General features: G+C 53.4%; 1 protein-coding gene across 1 annotated transcript in view; it reads right to left on the bottom strand.

Annotated features, from left to right (window-relative positions):
• Ajap1 (adherens junctions associated protein 1) overlaps positions 1-19,867 on the bottom strand; it is a 110,586-nt gene that overhangs the window by 48,020 nt on the left and 42,699 nt on the right. The window contains exon 2 of the mRNA XM_057784565.1: positions 11,509-12,311. Within this exon, the coding sequence (XP_057640548.1) occupies positions 11,509-12,311 (803 nt within the window). The remainder of the gene's footprint in view (positions 1-11,508; positions 12,312-19,867) is intronic.

The following is a 19,867-nucleotide window of genomic DNA, read 5'->3' as shown; positions in this document are numbered from 1 at the left end:
TATAATCCACCTCAATGACATTTTTTTCCCAGGCTGTCACATGCCGGCAAGCACCACACAACCCAAGCCTGACGGGAACACAGGCACAAAGACTAAGTCTCCTTGGGGATATCGGGCACCAGATTCACCCTGAGCATAACATACGAGAGTGGCTGAGGGGAGGTGGATGCAGGGTCCGCAGGCCAAATGCCAGTGGACACCCAGAAGGCTGTAAGCCACAGTTCCTGCTGATTCCTGGAAACTGGGGACAGAGCCTGTGCCTGACAGCATGCAAAAGAGCCCCGGGCCAGCGAGGGAAATGCCAGCAACTCTACCAAGTACACCCTGCTCTGCTCTGAGGTGCCAGCACCCAGCCATCTGCCACTGAAGACTGAAGCTCCAGCACAGTGCAGTGCCACCCTGGGTTCAGCTCTGAGCGCAGCTCTGCTTGCCTTTGGGCACCTTCGTGGACCATGCTGAAACTCTGTGTGTGGCTGTCCCTGAACCCACTGGGCACCTCCTGTGCCTCCCCGGCCACTAGTCAGGTCCCCAGTAGTCATGAGAGCCCTTTGGGATGTTGAATGCCCTCCAGGGCAGTGTGAGTGGCAGTTATGCCCCAATGAAGAGGGCCCTCCAACCCTCCAGGGAACTGGAGAACACGTCTGGTAAAGCCATCTCGGAGAAAGGTTTGTTGTCTTTTGAATCTTGTCACCTAATCACTGAGCAGGCAATGGAGGCAGCTAAGTGGGTCAGCCCAGCCTAGTCCCACACCCAAAAGTCACCCACCCTGCCACCCTTGGCTCCATTCACTATGCATCCCAACCATCTGCTCTCTCAGGCCCACTCCCAACCCTTACTGGGCTCTCTTCACCAGACAGCAGAGAACAGGGTGGAAAGGTCAGGAATCTTGCTGGGCTTGGGGCTTGGGCCCCATTCAGGGGTTCATAGATACCGAGGGAGGTCAGAGTCCCACTGTTCTGAGGTTGGTTTAGGTCCTAACAACCTGGGCAGGGTCTGCTTCAAGCTCATCCCAGGTGCTGACGAGATCTGTTTCCTCCTGATGTAGGCAGAAAGCCCAGCTTTTCAGTGCCTGTCAGTGAGGACGGCCCAAATTCCCAAGCATTCAGAGCCCCCCCCCCCGGCCCGCCACAGGTCCCTCAGTGACCCCTTCTCAGAACTCTACCATGTTCATCCAGCCAGCAAGGTGGGCTTCCTAACGAGTCCACTAGCAGCACAGGCTCCAATGCCTAAAATGGTTCTGCATGATGTCCCCTCGCCCAGTCCTATCCCGCCAGTCGCAGGGAGGCACAGCCTTACCCGCACTGGTATGGGGGTTCTACAGAGGCAGGAATAACAACAGGAAATACGCTAGAACTGCCCTCAGCGTGCTTGGCACCAGGCTCTGGGTCAGGTGCAGGGGACACCCACGGACAGTGCAATCTTCCCGTTTCCCAAGGATCAGGATGTGGTTACATATGATGACATGAAGGTCCGTGATAGCAGTAACCAAATGCTGCAGATGCCAGGGGGAGGTGACCAAGGGGCCATAAGCGCCACCTGCAGGGGTCAAAAGCTCCAGCAGCACCATGAGAGAAGTGGGAGGTAGGGACCTCAGATGTCCTGGGGCTCCAGCGGGAAGGAGATCTGCTGCCATCAGCATGGCTCTGTGCTCCAGAGAGGAAGCGGGGAGACAGGAGCCCACTTCCCAGGGCCCCTCCCGCGCTGAGGGTTTGTCACCTCCTGGTATTTACCTGCCTGAGCCTGGGAAAGGGCACCTGGAGTGTTGAGAGCTGCGAGCTGATGACTCAGGAAGGAACAGATGTCACCCACGCCACTCAGAGAACAGCTGCACAGGTGGTTCTCTGCGGAGGGGGAGCGGCTGGGCCTTCTATGGGGACCCACACCCAGAAGAGGCCACGGGGAACGGGTTAGGGCATGGGGGCGACCCTTTGGGGTATGTCCTTTCTTCACTACCTTAAGGTCTATTTTAAAGAGGTGGGAGGGAGCTGAAGAGATGACTGACAGCTCTTCCAGAGGACCTGAATCTGGTTTCCGGTACCCATGACAGAGTGTCACCTGAAACTCGAGCTCCAAAAGGTCTGGGGGACCCTCTGGCACTTGGACTCTTGCACACAAACATAGAATATGGTTTTAAATAACAAAAATAACTCTCTAAAATAAGGTGGTGGTGGTTTGCCATAACACCAGATAGATGCCTTGCTGTCTTTTGCAGGACAGTCAGATGGGATTTCTGAATATGGCTTCTCTGGCTCCTGCCTGAGCCAGGAGTTCTAGAGAGCGGAGCCCAGCCTTTGATGCTGATTCCTCGGGTGTGGAGCAGGGCAGCAGGGGCTCCCCTCACTATAATACAGTACTGGAAGCTAACCTCCACCTGTACTGGGACCACTGGTCACTTCCTTCAGCTCAGCGACATTAGAGTCTGTCCCCGGCTCCCATGCTAGTAGCTCATCACTCTAGAAAGTATGTCTGCCAGCTCCCTAGCCAGGGCCAGCTCTCCCTGTGTGAAAGGCATACTACCCCGCCCCCAGCACCCAGGCTCCTCTCAGGTTGTCTCCCCAGACAGACCACTGTGTCTGCAATGGTCAAGCCACCTCCACATCCATGAACGGCTTTTGAGTTCCATTCGGGTTTCCCAGTGGCCCCTGGGGCAGCTGCACTACACATCCTCCCTGGGCCGTTGCTATGTGTGAGTCTTAAAAGTCCCCTGAGACCTGTATGCTTGAAGGCTTGACGCTGCTTAGGTGCTGAAAGAAATGGGACCAACCAGAGGTAAGATCCAGTGAGCATGCTGAGGTCATTGGGGCGGGTTCCTGAAGGAGGCTATGGGACCCAAGACACACAATGAACATCTCTCTTCCACCCATGCTTCACGCAAATGGTCCAAGCTGCCACAGGGCCAAACCAACAACCAGTCATGGAATGATGCCTTCAAAACAAGGATCAAAAACCTTTCCACTTCTGAGCTACCTCAGGCATTGGTTACAGTGACCAGAAGCTGACCAACAAACAGTTCTAGTAAAACAGTTTAACATAACTCCAGAAAGGCGTGGATGATTGTCTGCTCCAGGCCCCTATCCATCATGCTTTGTCCAGCTGGTTAAAGATACTCCAGCCCATGGAAAACAAGAACTTCTTAGACTTCAGACTTGGGAAACCTTCTAGACTGACCTTCTCCTCACCATCTACATTGGATTCCTCCACAAGGCTTTGGAACAGAAACCTACAAGATGGCTGCAGGCATCTCCTGCCTGGATTCTGGCCATCACCTCACCTAGCTCCAGGACAGGGACACTTCTTACCCCACAAAACATTAGTTGGTCATGTAAATCTTAGGTCTGCCTGCTCTCACAAACCACGGGAGAATGGTGTGCTACCACCTAGAGTGAGGGGTCCTGTGGTCTGGAGGACCACCACAGAAAACAGGGACAGACCAGCCTTAGATAGACAGCCATCTATAATTTGGCTTTGGAGAGACAATGAAAGAGATGGAAGCCAGTAGCACTTGGAGTCCCCAACACTGAGACGCCCCAGGGTAGCCCAGGGAGTTGCCCATGGATGCACTGTACATGCCTGGCCACTGGCCTCAGTGCCAGTATCCACACAACTGACACAGCCCAGTCTCAGAGCAACCTTGGGAAAGGAAAGTTACTTTTCAACTGTGCAAGTGAAGAAGCCACAAGACCAGTGAGGTCACACGGGGCAGCTAAGGACACACAGGCATGCCACCATGGACAGAGGTCCAGCTGAATCTTCACCAGCAGGCTCTCCTCCTACCGGTATTGGCTTCATCTCCTCAGGTGACCCTGCAGGCACCTCCTTAGGTAGATATTTGCTCTCTACCCTCATGACAAGCCTGTCTCTCACTGCTGGAAGACACTTCTAAAGGATCCCTCCTTCCTCCATTACAGCTGACTACTGCACCCCTCCAACAGAGTGTGAGGTGTCGGGTTTCGGGACTTGCTGATCCACATCTGAGCAGAGGCACTCAGCCTCATCTCTGCATTGGACCATCTGGCACAGCCTCCAGGCGTAGGGCTGCTGCAATTTTGGCTGACTCTCCAGAATCTGGCAGCTGTGGCAGGCTGGGAGCCCTGGAGCATCACTGGGAACTTACCTGCCATAAAGGTGGGGGTGAAACGCTTGCTGGCAAATCTCATTCAAACCCGCGATCTGACATCCTCCTGGCCCTCCTGCTCCACGGTAGAGAGGAGTTCACCAGGAGAGAAGCCACTTGTCACTCCAAAATGAAGGCTCTAGAGCATTCTCCACAACAGACAAGCACTCAATCTAGCTCACTACGACAGCTGGCTCTGGACTGGGGTTTGGAGGTGGGTAGGTGGGGCTAAGACCAGCGGAGGGACAGTAGAGGGCAGTGGAGAGGCAGTGGAAGGCAGTGGAGGGGGCAGTGGAGGGGCAGTGGAGATACTAGAGAGGCAGCGGAGGCAGTGGAGGGGCAGCAGAAGGGTGTTGGAGGGGCAGTGGAGGGGGCAATGGAAGGCAGTGGAGGGGGCAATGGAGGGGCAGCAGAAGGGTGTTGGAGGGGCAGTGGAGGGGGCAATGGAAGGCAGTGGAGGGGGCAGTGGAGGGGCAGCAGAAGGGTGTTGGAGGGGCAGTGGAGGGGGCAATGGAAGGCAGTGGAGGGGGCAATGGAGGGGCAGCAGAAGGGTGTTGGAGGGGCAGTGGAGGGGGCAATGGAAGGCAGTGGAGGGGGCAGTGGAGGGGCAGCAGAAGGGTGTTGGAGGGGCAGTGGAGGGGCAGCAGAGGAGCAATGGAGGAGCAACGGTCTTCAGAAATAAGTTTTCCATCAAGACTCTAGGTTAGATAAGGCTATGCACACTCAACTCTTCAGTCAGTGCCCCCTTCCCACAGCCTGTCCCAGCCCCTCCCCCTTCAGCAGTCTTCGTGTCCTCGGGCCCCAGCACTGCCAGTGCCACTCGTGAAACTGGTGTTTGGGGACAACCCTGCTGTCCTTACATGAGGGCGTGCCCCGACCTATCTCACCTTCCCAAATGAATCTCCCAACCCCTTGGAAAGAGCGCGAAAGGCTAGGCTTCCCTGCCCCCAAGCTGCTCCTAGCAGAGCTAAAGCCTTTTACATCAACTAAAAGAATGGCTGGCTTGGTGCATGAATGATCAGGAAGTCAGTGGCTCTAAAGCTGGTCTTCTTACACCAGGAATAACGGTGCTAAAAATGGCATTCCGTCAGATATCTAAGCTCAGTGCTCAGGATGGCTCCCCAGGCATAGATAACAGTCAGACGTTCAGTCACATGTATGTTACACGGAGTTGTTACCAAGCAGCATATAGTGGCATGTGTAATGTAGGATGTGCTCATCAGGGTGCCCTTGTGAGACCCCCGACTCCCCCAAGCCCACTTAGTCAACATTCTCACTCTCAGAGAGGAAACTGGTTTCCAGGCAGGAAGACCATCGGGTCCTTCACTGGTACACATTAACCCCTCTGCAGGACGACACGCAGAGACAGGCCTCCAAGTCCCAGCAAGGGAAAGGCTGGGGAGAGTCAGTCTCAGCAGCTTCCAGGTAACCTGTGCTCAGGATGGGTAGTGGGTGGGACCAGCCTCAGAGAGCCTCCCACCCCTGATAAGCTCTCAGAAGGAGAACAAGGCCCTGGGGGACAAAAGGAGCTGAACGGGCGCTGAGTGCTATGAACCAAGGCTGCAGCACACGTAAGGGAAATGAAAGAAGACCGGCCAAATGCTCCCCAGGAGAGGGGAGCCAAATGAGTCTCCCTCCACCTGGGTCTGAGCAGGGCTTCGCTCAGCAAAAGCAGACACTGTGGGACCAGGGAGCTGCTGGCCATCCCTCACCCTCGCCTGTGACCGTAAACAGTACAGCATTCGCGTGCTGCGGGGCCTTGTTGGCTGAGACAGCTCCCACAGAGGCTCTGGAAGCTGTGGTCCACAGTTGAAGAGGTTGAGGAGCTTTGTACACTTTTGTTCTTTGATGCTCTTATCCCAGTGAAGCCACTGGAAACTTCTGAAGTTCATGAGCCATTTGCTGCAGGCGTCGTTCAATTAAGGACAGAACCTCTTCCCTGGTAGCAAATACCCAGCAACTTAATTAAAAGGGGCTCGCTGTTTAAATTGCCACAGTGGTTCTCAATAGAAGGAGTTGGCCTCTCACGGGTGTAACTGCTTCTCATTTCCTTCCACTCCAACGCCAGTATTTAGAGAATACTTCACTGTCACCGGACATTATCCCATGATCAGCTGCTCAGTTCCCCTGCTCGGCCCATTGGCTGCTGAGGTACAGGGAAAGCATCACTGCCCCACCCCCACCTCCAGCGCTTACAAAAGCCACAGCAGCTAAAGGCACTGAAGGCCCCACAGGAGGACGCACAGAGCAGTTTAGAGGTGATCCTCGGAGACACATGAGTAGATGCAATGTAAAAATGACGAGGCAAGGACTTCAGTGACATCTAAGCCATCATATCCTCAAGGGGCTGGAGTCACAAGAAGGGATGAATCAGTGGAGACAGGCCTGGCTGCCCTCCTGGGTGGCTCACCTTCTGAGAGATCTGAATCTCACAGCTGTGGAAAGTGTCGTCTAATAGCTCTGGGCACTCTGGACCAATCATGGAACACACACCACCATGCAAGTCCAGGAGTCAGCTGTAAGCACTAGCCATAGCCAAACGCCCATCTTCCAAGCATTTCTGAAGAGGGCATGTCTACCAGCCAGAATCTGTTGGCTTGAGCTCCTCGTGGACTCCCTTGAGTGTGAGGTGAAAGTTCATGCAAGGACTTTCTGTTTCTCCTGGAGACTCTGATTTCTGATTCAGAGCAGACCGGTGATTGGACTGTGAGAGATAGACCAAGCCACCCTGCAGGGAGCCTCCTCCTTCAACCTCAGGCCAACTGCCGAGCCACATGACCTACCTCTCGGCTGCCAGCACACACGTAAGGCTGCAGCTTGTCACCCCTGTGCCTATGCACCAGGTGATTTTCCATCCCAAGCAATTCCAATAGAGCATGTACACCTCTCCAGAGAGCATCAAGGTCAGAGACAAGGTCTCGGGACTTCATTAACGGGGTCCTCAATGCCAGCAGCAGCCAATCAGCACAATGATCTGAGATGACATCACTGTTGTCATCAACATCATCACTGCTCTCACCATCGCCAGCAGCACCGATACCACTACCATCACCATTCATAACATTTGTACAAGCACAATCGTTACTATTCCACCACTATCTCCACCAACTCTATAACTACCATTGTCTTTACCATCGCCATAATTGTTACCACCAACTTCATCACCATCGATCATCTCCACCATCATTTCCATCAATGCCATCAATAGTTCCATCACTGGCCTCAACTTTATCATCACCACTATGACCATCACCATTACTACCACCATTATCATCCTGTCATCACCATCACCAACATCATCACCTTCACCTGCATCATCACCCTCACCAACACCGTCATCCTCACCAACATCGTCACCCTCATCAACATCATCACCCTCACCTGCATCATCACCCTCACCTGCATCATCACCCTCACCATCATCATCACCCTCACCAGCACCATCACCCTCACCAACACCATCACCCTCACCAACACCATCAACCCTCACCAACACCATCAACTCTCACCAACACCATCAACCCTCATCAACATCATCAACCCTCATCAACATCATCACCCTCACCTGCATCATCACCCTCACTAACACCATCACCCTCACCAACACCATCACCCTCACCTGCATCATAACCATCATCACCCTCACCAACATCATCACTATCATCACCATCACCAACACCATCACCTTCACCTGCATCACCACCCTCACCTGCATCATCACCCTCACCTGCATCATCACCCTCACTAACACCATCACCCTCACCAACACCATCACCTGCATCATAACCATCATCACCCTCACCAACATCATCACCCTCACCTGCATCATAACCATCATCATCCTCACCAACATCATCACCCTCACCTGCATCATAACCATCATCACCCTCACCAACATCATCACCCTCACCTGCATCATAACCATCATCACCCTCACCAACATTATCACCCTCACCAACACCATCACCCTCACCAACATCATCACCCTCACCAACATCATCACCCTCACCTGCATCATCACCCTCACCAGCATCATCACCCTCACCTGCATCATCACCCTCACCTGCATCATCACCCTCACTAACACCATCACCCTCACCAACATCATCACCCTCACCAACACCATCACCCTCACCAACATCATCACCCTTACCAACATCATCACCCTCACCAACACCATCACCCTCACCAACACCATCACCCTCACCAACTTCATCACCCTCACCTGCATCATCACCATCATCACCCTCACCAACATCACCACCCTCACCAACATCATCACCATCACCAACACCATCACCTTCACCTGCATCATCACCCTCACCTGCATCATCACCCTCACCACAACCATTACTATCACCACTATCACCACCACCATCAGCAGCACTTAGCCCATTATCATCCAATCATTACCATCACCAACATCACCACCTTCTTCAATGTCATCACCATCAATATTACCACTACCACCATTAACATGATCATTCCCTTCATGAGAATGACCATCCCCAGCATGGCCAGAGTTGCCCGTGTCAACATCTTCACCACCTCCCCATCACTATTCATACCAACACTATCATCTCACCAGCCTGTCATCCTCATTGTCACCTTCACCGCCACCACTGATACTACCATTGTCACCATTATTGTCATCTCCATCTTCAATGTTATCGCCATCATCATCCTCATACTTATCTTAACATTGCCAAACACACATTGGACAGTTAGGAGGTGTCAGATTCTATGCTCATGAAGGGAACTATGTACTTTAACTGTACAACGAAGATCGGCATCAGAGAGCTGTTGAATTCCCATGGAGGCATGGAGAGGATAAACTGTTGCCCAAGCAAATTCACTACTCTAAAATCCAGGAACACCTACCAGTCTTCCCACTTGTCATCTGACTCCTGAAAGAGGAGCTCTCTGGAAATTCCAGAAGCTATTCTTTGCAACCCTAGGTCCTGAGTAATTCCAGAGTCCCCACATTGCCAATAGGAAAGCCTGGACCTCAGGAAAATGTAACGTATCATTCCTAAATTGTTGTATGCAGAAGCAACAAAACCAAAAACCTAAGATCCCTCTGTGTAGAACAGAACTGACTTCATGGAAGCCCAGTTCTAGGTTTCTGCCAGTAGGAACTCTCTAATTCCTGCTGAGCTTTCCTGCCTCTGACATGGTCAAGCACATCCTCTAGCTACTCCAGCTGGGTATAAAAACAGCAGGTAGGTATGGTCTCTCTGCAGAAGCTGGACCCTGATCATGGAACCAGAACAGCAGGTATGCAGGACGAGTTTCCAGCTTTGAGAGCTCAGGAGAAGAAGATGACACTGTGAGAGGAGACCTTATCCAGGGAGACATGGCAACAGAAAACAGAGGGGAGAATCGCAGGCATACAGGCAGCACCAGCTGGTCCTTGCTGCAGCCATGCAGGACTACACAAGCCTCAGTTAGGAGATTCTCTACACCACCCCTACTCCCTCAGATTCCATATGATATTGTAAACAAGCATCTGGAGACTATATGGCTTCCCTCAGTCATCCAAGATATCCCATCCTCAGTACCAACAGGCATCTCTCCCCAGGACCTAACATGAACTGCTTCTACGGAGAACTGGACTATAGGGAGTCTGGCTACAGGCGTCCTCGCAAACCCTCTCTTCTCTCATTGAGCCACCACTGTCCATCCCCCAAGCAGGCCAGCTCAGAGGCCTCCCTTTCCTGCAGGCTGGCATCATTGCCAGAATTTACATTTCTCTGCATTCGAAGCAAACACACATATTTTCCCTCTTCTAAATCTGTTTTGCTAAACAAATTAATCTAGCAGCAGATTATATTATGAAGAACCATAAATTTTTTCGGAGATAAGCATCTGTCGGGTTGGATTAGCAACAGCCGATGTACGGTGAGTTAATTTGCTAAGCCTCACAGTGCTGTCCCAGGCGTTTAACGTTCGTAATAGCAGATGTAATTTGGGACAAATGGGAACTTGTTTCCTCATCCGTGTCTATACAGTGAGTGACGTATTCAGGGGAGGTGACAGTCAGCAAGAGAAGCGCCAAATTCCATTACGATTATGGCTGATGAGTCGGTAGAAGTTAAGACAGATGCTATGGGAATTGCTTGCAGACGTCTGGCCCTGAGATGAACAGCCACTGGCCCCTCCTTCATGCCCCTGTCTCCACTCCAACACTGTGGATTCCCCAGGGAGGCTGTGGGCCAGACGCCTAGGCAACCCTAGATCTCCTTCCCAGGAGCTGCCAGGCTTAGAGTTGTCCCTGTCCTTGACATGGTTTAAGACTAGTTTTGTTTCCAGGGTGAACTTCCCAGAGGACCAAGGTGCTGCAGGATAAAACCAGTGGGTTTTGCTGTTCAGGGCAGGAAGGAAGGAGGTTGGCGGTTGAAGGAGAAAGGCTGCTTACCCCATGAAAACCTGCCCAACAGCTAGCCCATGTCTGCCTACCCAAAGGAAGGAGGCACAGGTGCAGAGAAAAAACCAGGTGCAGAGACGCTGTACCAACTGCCCAAGAGAGAACCTCAGGAGCTGCCCCTCCTCCTTCCCACCAGACTGAGGCTTGAGTCTCACCCCCCGCCATTCCTGCTGCTGTCGGGAGCTTCTCCCTACGTGGGAGGATCAGCCAGGGCTGCTGTTTGTGGGGGCGATGCCCACATGCCCGAACTTTCATGTTACCGTGGGCTATGCTGGGGATTGTGGGAGGGGACTAGCTGTCAGCTCTTTCTCCCCTGGCTGCTGGCATTGGGACAAACCCTGGCCTGGGGCGTGACCAGGGCTACCTGTGTTGCAGATACTAGAGGATGAGGCAGGGAAGAAGATAAGCAGAGTCGCACAGAAGGAGATGTCTCCAGCAAAGGAGCTGCAACTGTCCACATGGCCCGAGAAAAGGACTGCAGGGTGAGGGAGCCAAAGCCTTGCATCTGCCCCACCCCAGAGGCCCTCCCCCAACTCCTCCCTGAGGGAAGAGAAGAACCCATCTGCAGAGCTTCAATCAGCAACACAGGGAGTTCTTCTCCTCATCTGCCCTTCATCTTTCCTGATAATTCAAGGTCATTCCTAACCTTGGGACAAGTTCCATCTAGCAGTGAACCAGCCCCAAACAGCCAATACCCTGAAGGCTTTGAAGATCACACGGTCCCTTAACCCCTTAACACTGACACGTGATGTGCCCGGGAGACCGTAGCCTGAATATAACCATGTAGGTAGGCACTGAAGTTACTGTGTTCCACATGACAGCCAATCTCTCCTCAGAGCCCACACTCAGCTCTTCTCTCTCTGCCATCGTTTATACTCCTGGGGACATCTGAGCAGCCTCCTATCCCAAACCACCCTGCATCCTGCCTCTCCCCAAGCCAGAGCAGAAAAACAAAGAGGTCACCTACCTGAGGTCTCCCCCAAGATCCTTGGGGGCTGGATATCTTTCCCATTGTTGCTGGGACTGGTGGAAGGCTCTGTTGTGCTAACCCCAACAGGGGTCCTTTTCCAGGGATCTAGGGACTCGGTGACCCCCTTAGTCTGCAGTGTCATGGCGGTGGCCGTGCTGGCCGTGGTGGTGGTGGTGGTAGCCACAGTTGTCTTCCGTGTTTGCAAGATGGAGACTGTGGTGGGGCCGAACCCACCAGGGAAAGTGTTGGATTCTAGGGCTTCCTCATCCCCCGTAGGCCCCCAGGCTATGAATTCTGTCTCTGTCGTGGGCCTGCCACCACGAAAGTCGAAATCATTGAACGCTGCATCATGTGTGTGTCTCCTGCCCCGCCTGAGGAGGCTCTGTTGTTCTGCAGTGCCAGCGGCCACCATGGAGGATGAGGCCGATGCAGAAGGGAGGGAAGGGCTGGATCCGGTGGCAGCTGGGGGCTTGGTGAGTCCCCCTTTGGGTCCGAGGGTGGCCACCTGGTCCCTGGGCCTGTGGGCCCTCCGAGCACGGGGAGTCTGCATCTGTATGGGCCCGTGGGCACGTTCGGCCCGGGCAGAGCGGGGACTCCAGGCTGGTGTTGGTAGCCTTGTTGGGGGTCCGCTTCGCAGACTCCACAGCCGCTGGGGCCTCTGTGGGCGTGAGAGGAGCCGAAACTCAGGCCCTGGGCCTAACGAATCACAGGACGAGAAGTCGGCTACAAGCTGAAGCATGGCTATCAGTATCCAGGCATGGCTTCCGAGAGAGCGGCCGGGCCAGCGGATGGACATGGAGCTGAGGAGAGAGAGCAGAGTAGTCAGCGGACAGTGGGGCAGCAAGATGGCTCTGCCCAGGGCCACCTCTAACCCCACCGGATGGGGGCAACCTTTGGTTGTAAAAAGAGCTCATCTGAACCTGGAAAAGACCCCAGAAGCCTCTGGGCCAGCTCAGGGGCATGCACTGTGTTCCTCTACAGTGGTCACTTTGTGTTGGAGACAGCTGCTTCCAGCTCAGGGACCTCTTGAATGGTAACCTAAGAGTCCCCTTCAATGGCACGGGACCCGGCCACCAAAGCCCCCTCCTCCATCTTGCCCCTGAAGACTTGCCCACAATGGAGGTGACAGAAAGTGATGAGAACATCTGCTCCCAGTGGCCAGCTGACTCGGCCTCAAGCTCTGGGAGGCAGCAGGAGGCAGAGGGGAAGGGTCTCCCCCTAGAGTACAGGGTTTGTCCACCCTTCCCAAAACCCCGTGACCCTTTAGTCCTCCGAGCTGGGCTTACGCCTGCTTGTCCTCCACCTGGACACAGCCCAGCAACGCTCCTTCTGTCTGGCCTTCCCTGGGTGTCGCTCTGGGAACATGCTGCGGCTCAGGAAAAGCTGAAAGCTTCAGTTCTAGGTGCCTACTCTGTTGACATTTCCACCCCTCCTGTTTATGTCTGATGCAGATGCCCTTTGGAAATTCTCATCTTCAGCTGGGGCTGGACTGAGAACGACCAGACTGAGCACAGCCAATCAGGAGGGGAGGCTGATGCTCGCCCTGCTGGGAGCAGGTGGGAAACATGATATCTGCTTGTCTGGATCCTGTTGGGACCATCCCTGTCCCGAGTCCATGGGCAGCTCCACTAGCTGAGCACAAGTCCCCTCTAGACCCAGGGATGTTGTAATGGCACACAGAAATTCAGAACAGCACGCAGACCCACACAGCCAGGAGTGGAGGATATAGCCCACGCGCTCCTCCTTCCCCCAGCATAGGTAATTGAGGACTGATTATAGGTGCCATTCAAAGTCAGTTCTCATCATCAACTAACTTCATATCTGAAAGTTAGAAGGAATCTAAAACTTCCCCAGAGGCTGCTGCAGGGAGAGCGGGTGCGGGGCGTTAGGTACCCTGAACTACCAGCCTCCACAGCTGTGCCTGCCAGGCCCCGAAATGCACGTGGGGTTGGTTTTCTTTATAAGGTGTCACGTGTGTGCATTTTTAAAAGTGACTGCATGTATCAGGGTGTGCCACTGTAATGTGCGTGTGAAGCCCACGTGGATGCGTGTGCCGGCAGGGGGTGGAGCACCTCCAGGTGGGTGTACGTGAGTGCCGGATGTGACTGCTTGTGCGTGAGAGTCTGAGGGAGTCAATTTGTGAGCGTGTCTGCCAGCGTGACACTGAGCATATGTGGGTGTACTGATGTATCTGCGAGTGTTCCCCTGGGAGTGAGAGTCAGTGTGCAAGAAGGTACCACTATGTCCATCTGTGTAATTATTTGTGTGTGTATCCATGTGTCTTGGTGACTGTGCCTTTCTCTATATCTCTCTATGGGTCTATACATCTCTGTACCCAAGTGTGGGTCTGTGTCAGTGTGAGTGTGCAAGCATGTCCTTGCTCGCCCTTCAGTGGATGGAACTGTGTTTATTCAAGGATGTGCACGATCTTTCTCAGCCTGTGCTGAACCCCACGTGCCTGAAGCTGAGACCCACTGATGGTTGGGAAGGAGTTGGCCCCTGAGAAAGAAATTTGAGTTCACTGGGACTAATTAGCAAAAAGCACCGGTCTCCAAATAATAAGGCCCGGCTTTTTTAATCAGAATGAAAGCACTTTGCAGTCTGAAGGAGGAAGAGCTCATTAGGCTGACGCCTCTGGGCTCTTTCTACCTCTGTGTTGTTACTCCGCACGAGCAGCCAAACTCCAGCAGGCACAGGGTTGTCATCACTGTGAGCAGAAATCTAGGTCAGTGTGAGACTCCCCTGCATACTTGGAAGGGCCTCTCCTTGGAGCTGCAGGTGACCCTGTAGGGACAGAATGGTGAGAACCCTGTGTCTTTTCTTGCCTGCATATCTGGGTAGGTGTCTGCTTCTCTGTGAGTGAGATGGTCTGAGTAGCTGTGAGGCCTCACTAGGCCCTGGCAGGTGCTCTAGGCTTTATAGAGCCTTGCCAGCTTGTCATGGCACCATCAACCAAACCCTATGAGGCTCTACAAGTCTCTAGCAAACCTTACCAGGCCCCGCAGGGCTCCCTAGCCCCCACTGGGTTCCACCAATTCCCTCCAGACTTCACTAGGACCCCAGGCGCCTCCAGAACTCATTAGACCATACCCAAATTCTACTGGAACATTCTATTACTCTCCGGGCCTCAACAGATCCCACCCAGACTTACCATATCCCTCTAGGCTCCATTTGGCCCTACCAGACTCCGTCAGACTAGTCCAGCAAGTCCCACCAGGTCCCAAAAAGCCTCACCAGATCCTTCTAAGCCTCTCCTAGCCCAGTTAGCACCCTTGCCCTCATCCCAGCTGCCCAAGAGAACCATCCAGACCCCTAGAAGTTCAGGCCCTATGCTAGATCCTTCTAGTAAGTACTCCTAGGCCTGTGCTGGGCTCCGCAGGCTCCATGACACCCCACCAGAACTCAGTAGTTCCCTCCAAATTCTGCCAGAAGCTAGCAGGCCCCATCAAGTCCCCCTAGATGTCTCCTAGCCCCACGGGGCAGGCCGACTGGGAAGCAGGAAAGCAGAGCTGCCTGCCGTCAGTACTCCGAGAAATATCGCCCCAGGAAATTAAAAACACAACACCTAAGCCTAGGCCTGCCTCCCCGGCATAACTTCACACACAGGATATTTCTGTGATTTTTCACCAATCATGGGCTGTAATTGGTAACCATAGAAACCTTCTCATTTCCAAGACACCCAGCTGTTATGCAGAAAACCCAACCCTGGCAATGGGGCTGGGGAGGCGGATGCCCTGCTCCTCCTCAGCCCGGCAGATCGCTTTTAAAGGGATGCGTTTGCTCAGAGGGGAAATAGAGCGCAGTGCGGGGGAAGCAGCTGTCAGTTGGGACAAGGGCCTGCCCCACTGGACAGTAGAGTGCTGGGCCCTGCATGAGACCTGACCTCATGGCAGTAGGTCTGGTCTGCAGGGAACACCCCTGGACTGGTCTTTAAGGATCCCTGTAACCCTACAAGGGCCTCCTCTCCTCATTCCTCCTGCAGAACCACGGGTGTTCAGTACAGAGTTAGGGGTTTTCAGACATGCTCTGATACAAAATGAAGCCATTAGCAGAGGGCTCCACCTCAGGAAGGCACCGAGGCATTGTTAGCTGTCTGACATCCTCCCAGATGCCAGGAGGAGGATTCGCAACATGCTGGCCTACCCTACCATCAAGTACCAGTGCCAATGGGCCACATGCTCACCCAGGAGGCCACGTGGAGTTTCCGCAAACTCCAGGACATTTCAACTGGCCCTTCAGAATGTGTCACCCACTTTACTCCTCAAGGTCACCAATAGCAATAATGATGGAACACACCAAGAGCTGCTGCTGCCGGGAGACTAGGATACACACACACACACACACACACACACACACAAGGTGGGTATGTAAACTCACCTGCCTGCTGTAGAAAACGATTTGGTGACCCTTGGAAAATCGTACATACCTGGACACTCATGTGTCTAACATGGCGCCTCATAGTAGCCCAATGCAAACACCCCAAGCATCACCCAACAGATAGGCACATGGAACACATCCAGACACAGAGTAGCATTTGATCCCAGAAAGGCAGGAAGTACCATCCATACACAAAGGCAAAGGAGCCAGGAGTAGGGCCACACATAGATGGAAGAGTTGGCACGATCTCTGGGTCTGACACAGATAGAAGATTCCCAGATCCTGCAGGGTAGCCAGTGGTTATGGCAGAGTACAGGGAGGGACTCTTTGGGAGGGACTGCCTACTGGAGAGGTTCTTTTGGGGGTGACGGAATGTCCTAAAATTCATTGCAGTGGCAGCGAGACACCGTATGAAAACACAAAACCGTTGGACCATGCACTCAAAGGCAGGGAACGTAATGGCATGTAGATTACATCTCAGTAACAATGAAAAAGGACAGGACTCGTAAAGGAGTGTGTGAGTGCTCTGGGGACTGATGTGGACACTCTCTGTGACCTCCTAATCTTGAGCCCTGGCTGCAAACCGGAAGGCCTGAGCCAGCCTTCTGAGTCACAGGCAAGGTATGTGGATGCTGTGGAGACTCAGTCTGTGTGGAGTGGGCTCTGTGGGAGTCCCTAGGACTTAGGGTCCCTCCTGGCCTCGTGACATTCACCTCTTGCTCATCTCCAAGGACACCGTGCAAAGGAAAAGCAGAGCCCGCGAGCCGTGCACACCGTTACCTCCATCCACCTTTATTTTCTAGTTTGCAGCTCCTTGCTTCTCTTCCTTTAAAATTTTTATTGAAATCACTTTTCCCCAAGAATTGTTTAATAAGATTCAGTGGACTAAGGTTCAATTCACTCCCTTCTATATAGTTTCTCCATGGAAGAAAATCACTGTCATTTAAGAGAGACATAGACGTTTCTTCACCCACAGTCATACCCTTCTGGGGACCCAGATGTGGCGGCATGTGCTCCTGGAAAAGGAGTTTCCTCTCGATGGGGCTCACAGTCAATGGGAGTGGGAAGAGTGAATTCCTGGTGTCGTGTGGCCAGAGCCACCTCGCACACTACAGGTAGAAGTCAGAACTGCCTAGAGGTGGCGGGTCCAAGCTACTTTTGTCTCAGAGCCCACTGCAGGAGCCTGCCTGAACCTGCCGTGTTACCCCAGATCTTCACCCTGAAGTTGCTGTAGAAGTTAGCCAGAGCCCAGGCTTGTGGATCCTTTTCTGGGAGGCCCTGTTTCCCCACCACCAACACAAGGTAGGTAGTGTGGAGTCTGAGGTCCTCCCTCCCTTCAAACCAGACCCAGCCTTCCACGATCAGCAACTTCTCAGCCAGGTCAGGAATGATCTCAAGGAGCTGGAGTTACAGAGACAACAGCAGGGAGACCAGGCACCTGGTCAGCCTTGTGTGACGGAGTCCTCTCTCATGCTTGATCAGAATGCCCCTTCACCTGGGGCTCAGCTGGGATGGGAACATCAGAACCAGGGTCCCACCCCAGACACTTCCTGGCTTCTCCCCACTTCTGTGAACTTGCTAAGAATGCTGTTCACCTCAGAATACTTGAGATTCACACGGAAGCTGCAAGGGAACGGTGTGTTCTGGGGACTCTCCTCCCAGCTTCCCCTGATATGACATACATCACCGACTCCCCCTGTCACAACCTCATGGCTGCTGGCTCCAGGCTGTATTCCAATCTTGCCTGTTTTGGTTTAGGAGCTTCCCAAGATCCCACCTAACTTGGTGTGCAGTCTCTGACTTCCTGAGGGTACTTTTAACTTGACAGTGCTTCTGGATTTTGATGAGCTTCATCTATGGGCCAGTGGGGAGCTACAGATGTCCCTCAGTTGGGCTATGGGGCGGTAGAATTGGAAAGGGGGACCACTGAGGCCAAACACTGCTCCTATTGCAGCAGAACATCTTGGCAAGAGCGAAGATAGTCTCAGATGGTGGTCTAGGCCTTGGCATTGCAACCTGCTACCTATACAAGCATGGACAGTTTACATAACTGCTCTGTGCCTCAGTTGCCCTGCCCACAGAGCAGGCTAAACTCGAGAAGCTCTTTAAAAGGTACCCAGGAGTACTGGGCAAGTACCGCTGGCTGCGTTCTCTGTAGGTGCCCTGGGGTCCTGATTTCTCCACTGCTCTCCAGTAGCCAAGCAAGCTCAGGGCCCTGCTCCTTCCTGGGAGCACACAGTGACTTTGGGACGAGGGGGATATTGCTCCAGAGCCTTCACAGGTGCTTGAGGGAGACTGATGGGTAACAACACAGTGGCGTTCTGGTTGCCTGGGCAACATGCCCGCAAGTGTTCTGGAAGCGCGAAGTGGTGAAGCGGTGAGAGCTGTGGGTGGGCAGGACAGTGGGTGGTGATGTTCTCAGTCCCGGCAGTGGGGAGTCTCCTGTGTCCACGGCTGATCCCTGGCTGCTGTGTCCTCCCTTACAGAAGTTCCACAGTGGGACACAGGGCCTGCTACTTTCTGAAGTGCCTGTAGCTCTACTGGACGCCCTTCTGACTCAGCTCCTGTCACATATCCCCCGTCACCGCTGCACTAATAGGCTGCTAATCTACACAGCCACCTGTCACACACCTTGAGCCTCCCTCTGTAGATGGGACAAAGTCTAGGTCAGGTCCCCCAGGATGAACTGACTCACACGCAGGGTTAAACCCCCGTGCCCTTTCCATCTCCCCGGAGGCACAGAACAAACTTGGCACAGTCACACACAGATGTGTTGGATCACGTTTGCAGTCCAGCAATCATATAATCTCCAGGAATCTCAGAGGGCCAGGGAGCATGCTCTCATGGCAGAGTTACAGGCCCTAAAAAGCCCTCCTGGGCATCATCATGGGACTGGTATGTCGGGAAGCTCCCACACTCACCCGAGGACCTCACTTTAATCTTATTTTCAATCTATTCTCAATTAAAGATACAGCATGGCGGGGGGGCAGCATCAGGAGACAGCAGCGGGGCCAGGTGATGAGGCAGATGCTCCAAGAGAACGTGGGTACAAGCAGACACACGGGCGGATCACAGAGCAGCTCTGAGCGCGGCGGACCATCTCCCAGGCAGGGATATCTGGCTGGGAAGATATTTGGGGAAGGTTCTAGGCCGTCATGCAAAACACGAGAACCACAGCACCATGTGTATCTAGAGACAGCAAGCCAAACGGCAGAGGGCTGTGTGAGGAGAGAAAAGACTGCGGGATCCTAAAATAGCTGGCCCAGAGACTGAGCAATAGCGGAGTGCCAGGCGCAGAGCGCCGAGTCTCCTCTCACCGTGCCTTCGTCTCATGCTTTGGTAACCGAGAAGAGGAAGCGCCGTTACTCTCATTTTGCAGGGGGAAAAATGGCAAAAAATAGTAGCTGGGCCTCTCAACAGGAATGTGTCTTAAAATATGAACTAAACGAAGCGGTACATAGAGAAATAAGCAGTCTGTCCTGGGAAGGACTTGGGCTTCTCGGAGGTCCATGGTCCCTGTTGGACTGGAAAGTAAAAAATCCTCCCAGTTGGCTGTCCACACCTAAAGCCACTGCTCCCGGAGGCAGCGTGGTAGCTCCTTATTAATAATGCCAACTTGTTACCGGTGTCTAAAGCACCCATTGGCCTCCCCTGTATCATCTCGGGAGTTTTCTAATTTAGTTTGGTAACAACTGTTACATTGTTATATGCAAAGGCCACCAAGGCAGCCAGGAACTTGTTAAACTGGCAAAGAGAAAAAGTGGAGCACACAGACAGTAGGTCTCAGTCCCTGAACCCCTAGAACCTACACAGAGAGGGGCTGCCATGGGCTAACATAGAGTTATGTAGTTGTGAACCGACAGCTATGCCACAGTGTGTCCCCACGTCAGCCAGGGCGAGTCCATGGGTCTCTCCTGGCATCTGCGGGTGTGGCAGTGGTAGCAGTGTTCCTGCGGAGGGCCTAGCTGCGCCAGCTGGA

This window comes from Chionomys nivalis, chromosome 11 (assembly GCF_950005125.1).
Source record: "Chionomys nivalis chromosome 11, mChiNiv1.1, whole genome shotgun sequence".
Lineage (NCBI taxonomy): Eukaryota > Metazoa > Chordata > Mammalia > Rodentia > Cricetidae > Chionomys > Chionomys nivalis.
The sequence above is the reverse complement of the archived record's forward strand: the minus strand, read 5'-3'. Positions and strand labels throughout refer to the sequence as shown.